At 33.5% G+C, this 13859-nt stretch overlaps 1 protein-coding gene across 1 annotated transcript in view; it reads left to right on the top strand.

The window, feature by feature from the left end:
* The first annotated feature begins 6587 nt into the window (after nucleotides 1–6587).
* The window catches only part of for (cGMP-dependent protein kinase for), a 69791-nt gene continuing 62519 nt past the window's right edge, over nucleotides 6588–13859 (top strand). The window contains exon 1 of the mRNA XM_086914202.1: nucleotides 6588–7697. Coding sequence (XP_086770328.1) covers nucleotides 7225–7697 — 473 coding nt within the window. The 5' untranslated portion in view covers nucleotides 6588–7224. The remainder of the gene's footprint in view (nucleotides 7698–13859) is intronic.

The raw sequence follows: 13859 nt of genomic DNA, 5'->3' as shown, positions 1-13859 counted from the left end.
CTGAGTCTCGAAGCGAGGCGAGGTCTTTGGAGGAGGAGGAGGAGGAGGAGGAGGTGGAAGGAGGAGAGAGAGAGAGAGAGAGAGAGGGCTAATGTGGGAGCTGGCTGCCGCTTGGTGGAAGGCAAGCTCGCCTTGTAGGAGACGAGCAGGAGATGGACGTAGTTTTCGAGGGAGGTAGTTGTGGGGGGGGGGAGGGGTTGGCTGCGGATCCAACTGCGGAGAGAGCGGGACGAACGCGGGGAGTGGAGGAGGAGGGAGGGGGTACTAATACATAAAGTAGCTTAAAGTAGAAAATTGTGGAAGCGTCGTGATGCCTGGTGATTGCGTTACCTCCGGGGCTTTGATTTAAAATGCAACGAGGGGCCAACCAGCCGGCGGGGGTGAGGGGTGTCGGAGAAAACGGGAGGGGTTGGAAGGATGGATCCTGCCTGGGAGCCATGTTCCTCCTGCGGGAACGTCAGCCAGCCTTCTCGCTGTGGATGGTTGTGTGCCGGTGGTTGGCCAAGGGGTTGGCGGGGGTGAAAGAGAGCGAAGAAGGGCAAAAGGCGGCGGTGGTAGTAGGCGATCTATCTAGCTATCCACCGGTGTAGCACTACGGCGTGGACGATGGTGGTGGTGGTGATGGTGGTGGAGGTGGTGGTGATGTTGGAAGCTGCTCGGCGGCGCTCTGTGGAAAGATGGGAAAGAGGGTGGAAAAGGGTGGAAAATTCTTTTCCACGAACGCGCCACGGATCGAGCTGCTTTGTTGCTCGTTATTTTTATTTTTCACTTACCAGCCCACCCCCTTCGTCTTCGGCTCGGCGCAATAATCCCTTCTATTGGGTCAACCTTTTTACCATCCACTTCTGCGAGGAATCTCTTTTGTCTTCGTGGTTTATTCGCGCGACACCGCGAGAATTTCTTCCTTTCTTTTTTTTTTTTTTTTTTTTTTGAATCTTGTTTTTAAGTTTTATCTCTCGATTATAATCTGTCGATACTCGTTTTGATTGTAAAAATGTGTGACGGCCAGGAAGGAAGGTCCTCCTCCCGTTTGAGGAGCGAGGATCGCTATTAAAGTCAAGTTGTCGACGTAGACAGTGTCTTTTTAATAAATTGCCCTCGTGAAATGCGATTAGGCGTAAACGCGATGTTTTGAGGGTGAAAAGCCACGTAGGGTCGGCTCTGAGTGACGGCGGACAGACAGGTCGAGACTTAAGGTTCCCGCCACTGGTGCAGGGGTAAATTCAGGGGGGGGGGGGCGACAGATGATTTAGCGCGGTGTTTCTCGTGTCACTGTATCAAACACCCGAGAAAGTTGACAGCTTGAAAGGGAGCTCGATATTCCCGATTCTTTTTCCTTTCTTTCTTTCTTTTCTTTTCTTTTCCTTTTTTTTTTTCGATTCTTTCTTCGAATTGATTTGTAGGATTTTTTTTTTAAACAATATCGTAAAAATATTCGAAAAACGGTAAAACAATCGCAAGGAAAGATTGGCAATTTCGAATCCGGGAAATATCTTCCCTTCGAATCTTTTCGTTTCACGCAGGAAAGGGAAAATCAAAGGGTGAAATGGACGATCGGTGTCGAATTTGATGAATCTAGTTTGTTAGATGCGCCAAGGTGGGCGAGAAAAATGAGCGGAGCGGAGAATGGATCTTTTACCAAAAGAATTCGAGTGTCAATCCATATCTCTTTCTCCTCTGATCCCTTCATCCTCGGGGACTTGGACACGGAGGGAAGAGGATCAACGATGCCGTGATGGTGTTCGAAGGGCGTATGAAATGAGGGGTGTGAGAGGGGTGGAATTAAAGAAAGAGCAGAACGAAGAATGTTGGCATGAGATATTTTTGACGCGGATTGACGCGGATCTTCGCACGCGTAAAATGTGCGGGGAAATTGTTTTTACGAATTATGGTACACGTGTTCTCGTTTCACTGATTTTCAATCACTTAATTGATATTACACTTCGGTGGCTCACGAGAGAGTTTAAATTATTTGATTTTGGAGTATTCTGTAATTTTTATATGCGTACAATATGAAATTGTAGAATTTATTTTTTGTAATCTCGTTAAATTTAATACATTTTAATTTTTTACCTATTTTAAAATTTATCGAATTCGATGTTAAATAATCATTGTTAATTTATCGTGTAATTTTTAATATTTAAAAATAACATTTAATTTTAACTATTAATTTAATTCTTTATTGTTTTAGTTGCAGAAAAATGGAAAAAGAAAATTGAGCGTAATATGAGATGAAAGAATTGATGGAGTAAGTAGAAATTTAACAGAGAAATTGAAAAAAAAAAATACGTAAAAGGCGTAAACTGTCTTTTTGTGACGTCTGTGAGTCGTAAAGGTAGGATAAACTCTGGGAGCATTACCCTCAAAATAAAATTGAGAAGAGTAAAATCTCTTGATAGAAATTGTGCGTGAATCAAGATGAGCTACTTCTTAAGGTATGGATAATATTATGGATTAAGCATTCAAATTAAATTTTATAATAATTTAGTATTTTATAACGATTGAATTTCACTCTTTGCATTTTAGTTACAAATTTGTAATGTTATGCTCATCTTCATTATGTTGATTTTCATCCCATTTATACTACATTTAAATATTTTCCAATTTTAGTAGAATCTTATAAACTAATTTTGAGATTCCATTAAACTTTGACATGTTTCAAATATAATAAATTATTAATCCTTTAACATTCAATACTGTTACTCTTTGTTAGATATAAAATTAGTTTTAAATATCACTATTATTATTATTATTATTATTATTATGCATTCTTTAAGAAATTTCAGAAAAAATATATGTTTCTACTATTTAATAATTAACAAAAAAGAAATAATATATTCAACAAAATTTAGTTTCAAAGAGCTAAATCGTTCCTTCTTTTCTTCTTTTCCTTTCTTTCAAAAAATAAGATTAATAAAATTGAGCACTAATTAATTAATCACACATTAATGAATATTGATTAAATTGTTAATATAAAATAAAATAAATGTGAATATAAAAAGATCAAAATAATATATAACAACATAAGTGATATAAAACAAGTATAATAAGCATTAAAATATCAGAAACAAAGGAATGGAAACAATTTAGGAATATCTTCACAGAATGTGAAATTGTCACACAACTAAGGAGGACGACACTAATCTTAGTTATCCTAGTTGAGCTTTCCAAGACGTTTCGGTGGTTTAGCGAAGACGAGGCGAGCCAAGATTAAACATAATACGCGATGGCTTCATTCCGAAAATGAAACTGCGCCATCCTCTAGCGACGATTGAATTATTTCCAGGATGACGGCGATAGGCCTTAAGAGCTTTTCTACTATGAAACCACGTAATTTCAGTGTACGCTCCATTGCATTGTTAACGCCTTTATAACTTAAAAGTATAAGTAGTCATTCAACTTCGCTAAACCGTTCATCAAAAATTTATACAAATTAATAATTCTCCTATTTTTATTTATCATCTAATTTCGTTTTCCTAAAGTAATCATTGCTTAAAAACAAGAAACAAAAAAAGAAGCGAATATAAGTAACTGTTGTATCGACTCATGATAACGAGCGCGGCAAATTTGAAAAGTTATTTATCTTTCTTGAAACATGTAGTTTAATTTTATATCTTTTCGTATACATTTTGAAATTTGCATAAATATAATATATCGTCGAGCATAAACGGATTAATCAAAGAAAATATCACTTCCTCTAAACTTTTGGACGCTAATATAATTTCAAAACTAGGCAAAACTTTTACAAATTCATCCTACCCGATTCCTACCACGTGTCTCGCGTACGCGAAATATCTTTCATCCACCCTCGATTCCATCTTACCATCCTCCATCCTGCTCGCGATGCACCGCCACGCTCTCGCGAAATTCTTTGAAAAACTACTCTGTAAAATTGGAGCCGCGAGAGAAGCAGCGAACGAGTCGGCCGAATGAATAATAAATACGGTTATCGTTTAGTTGATATTTTGAGGGGCGCGGATGGATCGAGGGAACCGGAAGAAGAGTGACGTGGGGCAAGGGGCAAGAGGGAGATCAAAGCGTCGTTCCTTCGAGGGGGAGGATGGTTGGCAAGGATGTTGCCTCTATATTTTTATGTTGCTTTGTTGGCATCTTGTTGCCTGAACGACGAATAAATCGTTTTGTGATACAGTTTAGTGAAATATTACGACACTTTAATCATAAAAATTATAACAGAGAAGATAAAACGTGTACTACTCTATACAAGACCTTTTGTTCGTTCACGTTAGCTCTTTATGGAAACTTTCAAAGATACAAATATGTGTTTCTTATTATTACACTTTCTTTTTAAGACTAAACAAAATTAGACATTTAATCGTATAATTTCAATGCAAACTTAGATATAATCAAATCAAATTAATCGTGCAGGTCAAATGAAAAAAAGAAAGGAAAGAAAAAAAAACTCAACGTTATCTCGAAAAGAAGCAAAACCGTGACCCAAGAAGCCCGTTTCCCGGTTAGCTTACCAATGGAGCGGCTAATAACGATAACGATGCCGGAAACGATAATCGAGTTAGGGGTTTCCGCGGTTTCCACGGTTCTCCCAGGGCGCTGATTGCTGGAACGTCAGCGGTTTAGCCATCGGGATGGCCGATACGCGCCACGCCACCGCGCGGACGAAGGCGTAACGAATGCACGCAATGCGATGCAAATTGGGCCTCTCTCTCTCTCTCTCATTCTCCTTCCCCTCTGTGCGCGAACCAGTCAATCGGCCGGTTGCCTACGCCGGTGCAACGCGATGCTATTACTAACATCGCTATCCTATTATGACATTACGGTTCCCCGAGCAGCAGCTATTACCGGGCCGGACTCTCTCCCTCCAGGCGTTCGATTCGGGATAACTCGGTAACTAGTCATCGAGACGCCAGAGACAATGCCCGATCGGCCGCCCGGGGCCCGTCTCTTCCAATTTATTTTCGTCCATTTAATCTAACTCTGTCTATCTTTCTCCTCTCTTTTTTTTTCTTTTCGTCTTTTGTATGCAAATACAAAAAGGGATTTTTTTCCTAGGATAAGTCCGGATATTGGATGGACATTAAAATGGAATCGAAGTGTTAAAATGAATAATTGAATTAAATTTTTTGAGACAATGGCGTGAAATGGGTAAATCAGAATTTTTCCAAAAAAAAGAAAAAGAAATACGGAATTTGAAATGTAATGAAATGTAGTGTAGAAGCTTTTTTGATATTTAAAATATATAATATTGTATTAAATTTCATCGGTTTAATTCCATTCCATGCGTAATATAGAATTACGATTTGTCGAGCCGATCTACATTGGTACTACTCATACTCAATAAACCACTGCTCACAGCGCATTCGTTTGATTAACTGATTTATATACGAAATACACATTCTTACTATTTAAATATATTATGATGGCGAGGCTTCGCTGCAAGATCGCTGTCATTTTAATCATTTCAATCGAAATAACTGCTATAATGTAATGCAATAAGGTCAGCAGACCACGTGGCGTCATCTCTAGAAATCTGACGCATATAAACCACGAGATCAACACTCGTGAGTTTTATGAGACGTTTTATGAATCTTAAACTATCACAATAATTATATGTCACATCCTGTTTACAAAAATTAGCAGAAATAATTTAATCTCTTTTTAAACAATATAGTAATAAATCTAGTTTGTAATAAAATTACGCAAGTGACAAATAAGTATTAAAGATTCACGTTATTTATATTGGCATTATTAAAGATATATATATATTTGCTTAATTATACAACATATCAATTTAATTTTATCGATTTTGATAATTTAATATAAGAAATTATGCTTTTATAGAATTATATTTTTCATAGAACATGAAATTTGAACTACGAAGATAAATTAAAAAAATATATAATTACATTATAAAGAAAATACGAAGAAATTTGATATCTATAAAGGCTTAATTTATTTTGTTATCAGAATCTAACCTTGGTAATGGTTACACTGAATTACCGACATAGATATAATCACACTTTATGAAAATTATTCCATGTAGCCACAACGTGGCGTGATGTGCAAGAAGTGTGTTATAAAAATGCAGTCATTTTTATCCAAAGTAAATAAAAGACAATATTGTTTGCAATTTACAAAAAAGTGTAAAATTATAGATCAGAAGATAATTCAGATAATTATATATGAAAAGTGATTGAGTTAAAACTTTTTGCGTCAATACATTGAACGATTGTTAGCAGAACTTGAAAAAGAAAGCGTCTCACGTGAAAAAAACATGTAAAATTGTAATACAAATGTGACACAACAATTATTTACAATTGACAATAATGATAGTATATATTTACGATAAGTTTATTACGTATGTGAATAAATAGAAAAAAATGTAATTGATATAGATTTTTAAAAATAGTCATTTTAAAAATATGAACAGCCGATAAATAAGTCGTTCGTGTCAACCTTTTCGACGGAGAAGTATGTCGTAGATGGCGCGCCAGTGGTGCACGTGGCGCAATCCCAGAGCAAATTTAAACTACCATCGAGACTCGTGATAATGTGAGAGAAGGAAACGCGTAAAATGATAAGTGAGAAAAAGATACGTGCAAATGCTGGCAACGAAGTGAGGCGAGACATGGGCGAGTCAAGCCGACTTCGAATCCTCCGCGCTGCATTTCAGAAGAGAATGGAATAGAGTGGAATGGAAATACATAGAGGTAAGGCGAACAAGGATGTCGTTCAAGTGAGAGCCAAGCGTTGAAAAGAGAGAGGACGAGAAAAGGGAGAAAGTGTCAAAAGAAGCAACAAAGATAATCGATCGAGGAGGAATAAAGAGCACGAACGACAGTGAGGAGGTAACAAGGGAAAAAAGATAGGCGATTCAAGGAACAGAGACGAAAGGTCGAGCGAGGGAGAGAGTAACGGTGACAAGTAACGTTGGAAGGAAACAACGATATAGAGTGAGAGAACATGATCGATAGAGTGGGAAGCAATGAGAAAGAGATTATGGAGCAACGAGGAAAGCTATCGGTCGCGGTGGAAGAGTGGGGATAAGGAGTGAGAAAGAGAGACAGAGCGAAACACGTAGGGAAGGGAGCGAGACAGGCGTAATCGTGGAAGCTCGTCACGGGAGTTGGTCCTCCGCTGTTGGAGAGCGCGGAATCGTGGAGTAGAGGCAGCCGACGACGCACTGTCCGGGTCGTGGTTCTCGTCGCGGCTCCTGTTCTCTTCTCGCGGCAGTTTCGTTCGGGTTGAATGGACGAGGGTACCAAGTGCAGAGTGCCGATCGGCGACGCCTGCGTGTCTATGCGCGTGTGCTTTGACTCTTTGTGCTTCTCGTCGACGCAGCAGCGGCTCGCCGACGAGGAGGACGCTTCACAGCTGCCGACACACGGCGCCGTGGCCGTGGTCGCTGCAGCCGGCCAGAGGGCCATTTCGAACGTCACCGGAGCGTCCACGATTACAGCGATGGGCACCCTTCGAGAGCTGCAGGAATTGCTTCGTGTCAAGGACGAGAAAATCGTCGAGCTCGAGGCGCTTCTCTGTCGTCGCGATGCCGAGATACAAGAGTTACGAAGTCATCTCGACAAGTTTCTCAGTGTGCTTCCCTTTAAATCACCCTTGACACCGACGAAACCGAGGCCCAGGAAGCAAAGGGCTCAGGGAATTTCCGCGGAACCACCGCTGCAAGAGCTTGCTACGCTGACAATCGTCGACAAGAGCGACAGGTTGGTGTCACATGATCCCTTCTAAATGCCCAAATTAAACACGATAACCCTCTATAACCGAAATTTAAAAGATATTCCGATCGATTATAGTTGTCTGTTTCAATTTAAAAATTAGGGGTTAGCAGTCGCTATAAATATACTGGTATCGATGTAATGTGATATTATAACGGTTAAAAATCATTGGTTATTAGTTGTTACGTTAACATTCAAATCACATGGCGTTACAGAGGGTTACCGGCATCATTTTCTTAGAGTCGATTCAAGTTATTATCACACAACGGGAGGAATATCGTTTATTTTTCGACCATCTCAACTCGTAGAATGCTATGCGTTAAGTTGCAACAGGTTAACCACTTAACGCCACGCATGCGTATGTGCATGTGTACGCGTGTTTACTCGATCGTGTTCGCGTTTGATCTAATCCTATGATTTAACAACTAATTTTCAACGAAGCGCAAAGAAACATGGAAATATACGATGTGGAAATTAACTCGACAGTACGTTTTCGAAAACATTTGACATTTTTTCGCCGTGCACGCGCACAGTTACAGTTTTTTTCTATTTGTTTGGAACGCCCGTGACGTATCGACGACTAACGTTCGGTTGCGTTCGGCGACAGTCGGTAAAATTTCACGCATTTTTTAACAGAGGCCAGAATATTATCGTGTTACTCGCATCGCCGACATGTTTATTATGACGAGTACACGCGTACACGCGTTCTGCACTGGGTGCTCACCATGTGACTATGGATCAGTGCTTTTCCACCGCTTGCTATGCAGCCATTGCCATATTTCGCGACTTTTTAGACCGTTTTCAACCGGATGTTTTGTCACGTCATTTTATTGTTCGCTTGCATTCTCCATAAAATGATTGGCAAACATTTGTAGTCTTGTCGAAATTATTAAGAATCGAGTTAATATATCTTGTAATTGATTTAATAATAAAAATACTTTGAATATATTTTTATTTTTTCATAGTTTTGTATGTCATTTTATCGAGGTCTGACATCATCTTTATTTTCATATACTTCAAGTATGATTGTTATCTACGAATCAATGGTATTCAATATATGGTGTTTAAATTTGCTTTTGGTTATATTTTTTCTTTCTTTTTCTTGTAATACGATCCAAGATTAGATTTGATAATTTTATTGATTTTAAGTCGTCTATTTTTTTCTTTTTTTTTTTTTTTCTTTATGTTAATATGGATAATCTTGATGGTTCTTCGTAAGAAGTTTTTAAATTTTTATATTTATTAATAATTACTTTTTTGAAAATAGACAAAATTATAATAATATATTTTTGTAACAACTTGTTTTTTGGAATTTGCAATCATACTTTTTTTTTAATTTTATTTGTATAAATATCGATATTAGAAATAATTAATTTTTCCGGAAATCCTCCTATCATGTACTTGAAATCATATAATTAATAATCTTGAAGGTTTTGAAATCTGATTTGTAAAATTAAAAAAACAAAGCAATTATAAGTTGTACGTATCATTAAGATATAAGAAAACGTATAATTCAAAGAATTGATAATAAATAGAAATTAGATTAGTAACTGATTTATGAGTGAAATGAATTGATAAGTGCATTTTTTGGCAATTGTTTACATTGATGAATATATTATTATAATTTTTAAATTTCTATTTCATTTTAATCAATTATATAATTGCTTTTAAAATTAAACAATTTCTTGTAAAGAAATGAATCTGACTTCTGATATCATCATGTTACAATTTTAAATGGAGCAATACCTATTTAAAGCCTATTCAACGAGTTAATTGGAGTACTTACGTTGATTCCTATTATTATGGATATGATTCTTTATTATTATCGCTATGAATCTTTTATTCTAGCAAAATAAACTTGTCTTTTAACGCGATTTCATCATAAAATTATAAATATGCTTTGAAATTTTTCAGAAAGTATTATTCTTTTTTTTCTTTTTTTTTTTAATTAGAACACTTAAATTCGATATAATTTATATAATCAAAACTATATTATTAATCTCATTCAAGAAAAATTCTTCTAGAAAAAGAATCTTTTACGATTTATAGTACCGAAATGTAAAATAGATTCAAAATGTTGAAAATTAGAAACGTTAAATTATATTTCCATTCTGTTATAAATTTAAAAAATTTTCATAAATATGATTGTTTAAATTTTAAAACATTTCCAAATACGTATTGTTCTTTTAAATTGATCTGTTTAAAATATGCTTAATACGAAATATAAAATATATTTAAATTACATTAAACGAGATTAGTATATACATACGTAGTATCATAATTAAATATTTTCGAAATTACTTAACACCGCTATTTTTCCAATGATAAGAAAAATAATTCCATCTATAAATCCATGTTATTATCCACATAATTACAAGCCATTTATAAATCTGATTGTTTTACAAAATAATATTTTTTATTGAGCTGTATGTTTTTTTTTGTTACTAAAATCATTAGAATAATTATGCATAGACGTTGAAATCGATGAACAAGGTTTATTTGTTGAATATGCAGAAAGTTTCTTCGTTAATTTTTTTTTTTTTCTTTTTAACTTCTAATATTAGAAAATGATAATTTTTTCTTTTTTTTGTTTGTTTGTTTTTCGATGTTACTTCGAGGTTGAGTTTTATGTATTTCGACAAAAAGAAAAAGAAATAAAAAGGATAAATTTATCTACGAAAATGTAAATTGGTTCTCTTTGTATTTTATTTACGAGATATGTTAAAACTTTGCAACTTCCGGTAATTCTATTCTATTTTAAAATCGTTCTTCATTAATCGTAATTTTACGACCTTGAGTCGTCCGAAAGTGCACGTGAGTTCATTGAAGCTGAATTCTTGCGCGTTTTTGTATTAACAAAACAAAATAGAATATTTCATTTTCATAATCTTTTCCTGCTGCATGAAATTATGAGAAAAAGATAATCTTATTTTCATCTTTTTTTTTTTTTTTTTTTTGCAATTAAAATTCCATATAAATTCATTAGAATTTTATTTTTATTCATGAATAGCAAACAGCAACATTTTTCTAGTGGCTCATATAAACAAAGTTCATAATATGCGAAGCATAAATTATAATTAAGTAATCATGTAAATAAACGAGATTATTTTTCCGTCTTTTTATACATATAGAAATAAAAAATATATATATATATATATACATATTAAAAATTTTTCTGCAATGGAATGCTAAATGATGATACAAAGTATAAGAAACAAAAGTTAAATATTTTCATGCAGTTAAAAGGTTTACTTACTTTTTTAGCTTTGAAATAACATTTTCTTTTATTCTGAAATTTATTCAGAAATATATCACATATACATACATACAATACGAGATAAATTATTTTTTCAAACAATTATTATTATTTATTCTTGATATCTTTCACTAAATAAGACATATCTGAATATAAATATTTTGTAAGAATCTCGAATAAGAAACGAACGATATCAAATAAATATCTAAAAAAAGAAGAAAGAAGAAAAAGAAGAAGAAGAAGCATTCTAATTACACCGTTATCGAACGAGGAAAAAAAGTCTGTGCCGGAATGGTATCGAATTAATTTGTTTACACAAATGTTTAAAATCGAGGGAAAACAAGGAGCGTGGGCAGCACAGCCAGTGGTGAATAACAGTCGTAAATTTATTTTTGAGTCGAATTGAAGGCAGATTATTCTGCGTTCAATATGCAAATCGGCTATTTCGTTATTTAACATTCTAAACGTTATTCTATCTGAATAATAATAAGGAATGTATTATACGATCAATCAAGATTCAATCTAAAAAGATGTGCTTGCAAATATTCAATGAGAAAAATAAATACATTTCTTTTTTTCTTCCAATTTGATGTTTTTTTTTCTCTTTTTTTTTTTTTTTTTTTCGTTTTTATCATTATAGGAATAAAAAACTTGTTTCGCTAATTGCCTTATAAGTATAAATACATCTTTATATATATAGATAATGATTAAAATTCAAACAGAGTTTCTATTTCACTTTTATTCTTTTATTTTTCTTTTTATTTAAATTTAAATTGAATTGTTAAGAAGCAAACTTCTGAATTTTGAAAATTTTAATCGAAAAGTAGTAATTGTTGTTGCTCGAAAGAAGAAATTTGTCTTATTTTTAACATTTTTAAGAATGCAATAATAAGTAAAGTTATCAACAGTTATAAAAAATAAGTAATTTGCATATCTTTAAAAATAGAATTGAGGCATATTATCGATGAAGTTTATTTTGGCAATAATATCAAATGATCCAAAAATAACTACGATAATAAAATACAAACACGTATGGAAATACATGTTAGTGCAAGAGTTATATAAAATCGATACTGATAATTACATATGTAATCTGCGATTGTTTCGTCATTTTTTTTTTTTTTTTTTTTTTTAGAAAAAAAATTAAACGATAATTATAAGTTTTTATTATACAAAATATATCTTTCATGTTAAAAACGATCACAATAGAAAAATGAACAAGAAATTTATTTGATTTATAATGTTTCATCGAATGATAATCAAGATTTTTGCACACGTGCAATTTTTACATACATGTATAAAGGAAATAGAATCTCATTACATTCTGCAATATGCAGATTTAAATGGCAGCTTGTTCAGCTATTTTTATAAGTCACACATCTTGAATGTGACGACGCGTCACATTCGAATTCATCATTTAAGCTATATAACGATAAAAGTGGAAAAATCTTTCGACATAAATTTTTAGTGTCTAACTGAAACGTTAATTTTTTTTTTTTTTTTACTTTTTACAACTTTGTCACTTAGGCATCGTAATACATGATTTAAAAATTTTTGTTGTACTTTTTGTAGTGATAATTTTTAATTTGAAGAATATATATAAATATTAGAATTTTAATTTTTTCTCGCGCTTATTTTTTAATTAATATTTCACAATTTTTAAATTAAATTAATTACAATCGTTATTTGGATGAAACTTTTAATTTGTTTTTTTTTTTTTTTTAATTTTCAATATTTAATAAATTTTATATAGAAAGATATTTTCAATAGCTTTCCATTGCGGTAAAAATTTAATCTCCTGTTATATTAATTCATAAGTTTTAAATAGTAATCTAAACCACTATAATCTTTTTTAAATTAGATATAACTCGACGAAAATAGAATTATTAGTCATTGATCAACCATTATTTATATCTTTATAATTCTATGACAGAAAAATAACAATTGTGATGAAATTTTAAAACGTTAAATTTAATTCTAAAATATATAAATGTGCTTAAATATTGAAAAATTGTATACGCAATTAAACGAAAGAAAAAAGGGAAAAAAAAGAAGAAATATTTCCTGTTCGCATAAAATTGTATTAATTGTGCAAATTGCATGCAATTCCATATAGATATTGCATTTTGCATAACGTATTTCTAACGATTCTGTTCTAAACACGAACTTAAAGCACCTAATCATCGTCACAATTAAGTAAATTGTATCTTTTAATAAGATGATTAGAAGCAAATAATTCTTTTTTTTTTCTCTTGATCAATCGGCACTGATATATACAATAAATTATTGATAATCGCGTTTAAGAATATTGATATTTCTTTCGATACCTCGTTTCTCTTTACCTCATTTTTAAAAAACTCCTGTTATGAAAATTTCATTCAAAAAAATGTTTTAATAAGCGTTGTCCTAATGAAAAGTATCCTTGAATCATATTCAACAAAAATCCATAAACTAACTCTTAACAATTCTTAAGTGCTCCTTAAGAAACTTACACACGTGACAAGACAAATTTGTTTTGAAGAAGTGAATCTCGCGAGGCATTCGTGATCGAATCGCACAACAAAAAGAAAAAAAAGGAAAAAAAACCAGGATTTCACCATATTTCTGAAAACGCACTTTCACCGTGCCGGATTCCCATCGATTCTTTATAAAACGAGGCGGCCATCCTATCGTCGCCATTTCAACACAGGCTTACACAGCTCGCGCACCAACCGGCATAATCCTGACATTTTATAACCGCGTTGTGTTGATGTTTCATTGAAACTTCATTAAAATGATGTAAGAGCACGTTTAAGAGGGGAAAACGGGGAATGAATATTTCATGGGAGAAAAAGTAGCATTGAATGAATTTAAATAAATATTTAAAAAAAAATCAAGCATGAAGAGCCTGTTAA

The sequence above is a fragment of the Apis florea genome, unplaced genomic scaffold (genome assembly GCF_048593485.1).
Source record: "Apis florea isolate Af1SG1 unplaced genomic scaffold, ASM4859348v1 contig_3585_pilon, whole genome shotgun sequence".
NCBI classification, from domain to species: Eukaryota; Metazoa; Arthropoda; class Insecta; order Hymenoptera; family Apidae; genus Apis; species Apis florea.
This window is presented reverse-complemented; position numbering and strand designations above follow the sequence as displayed.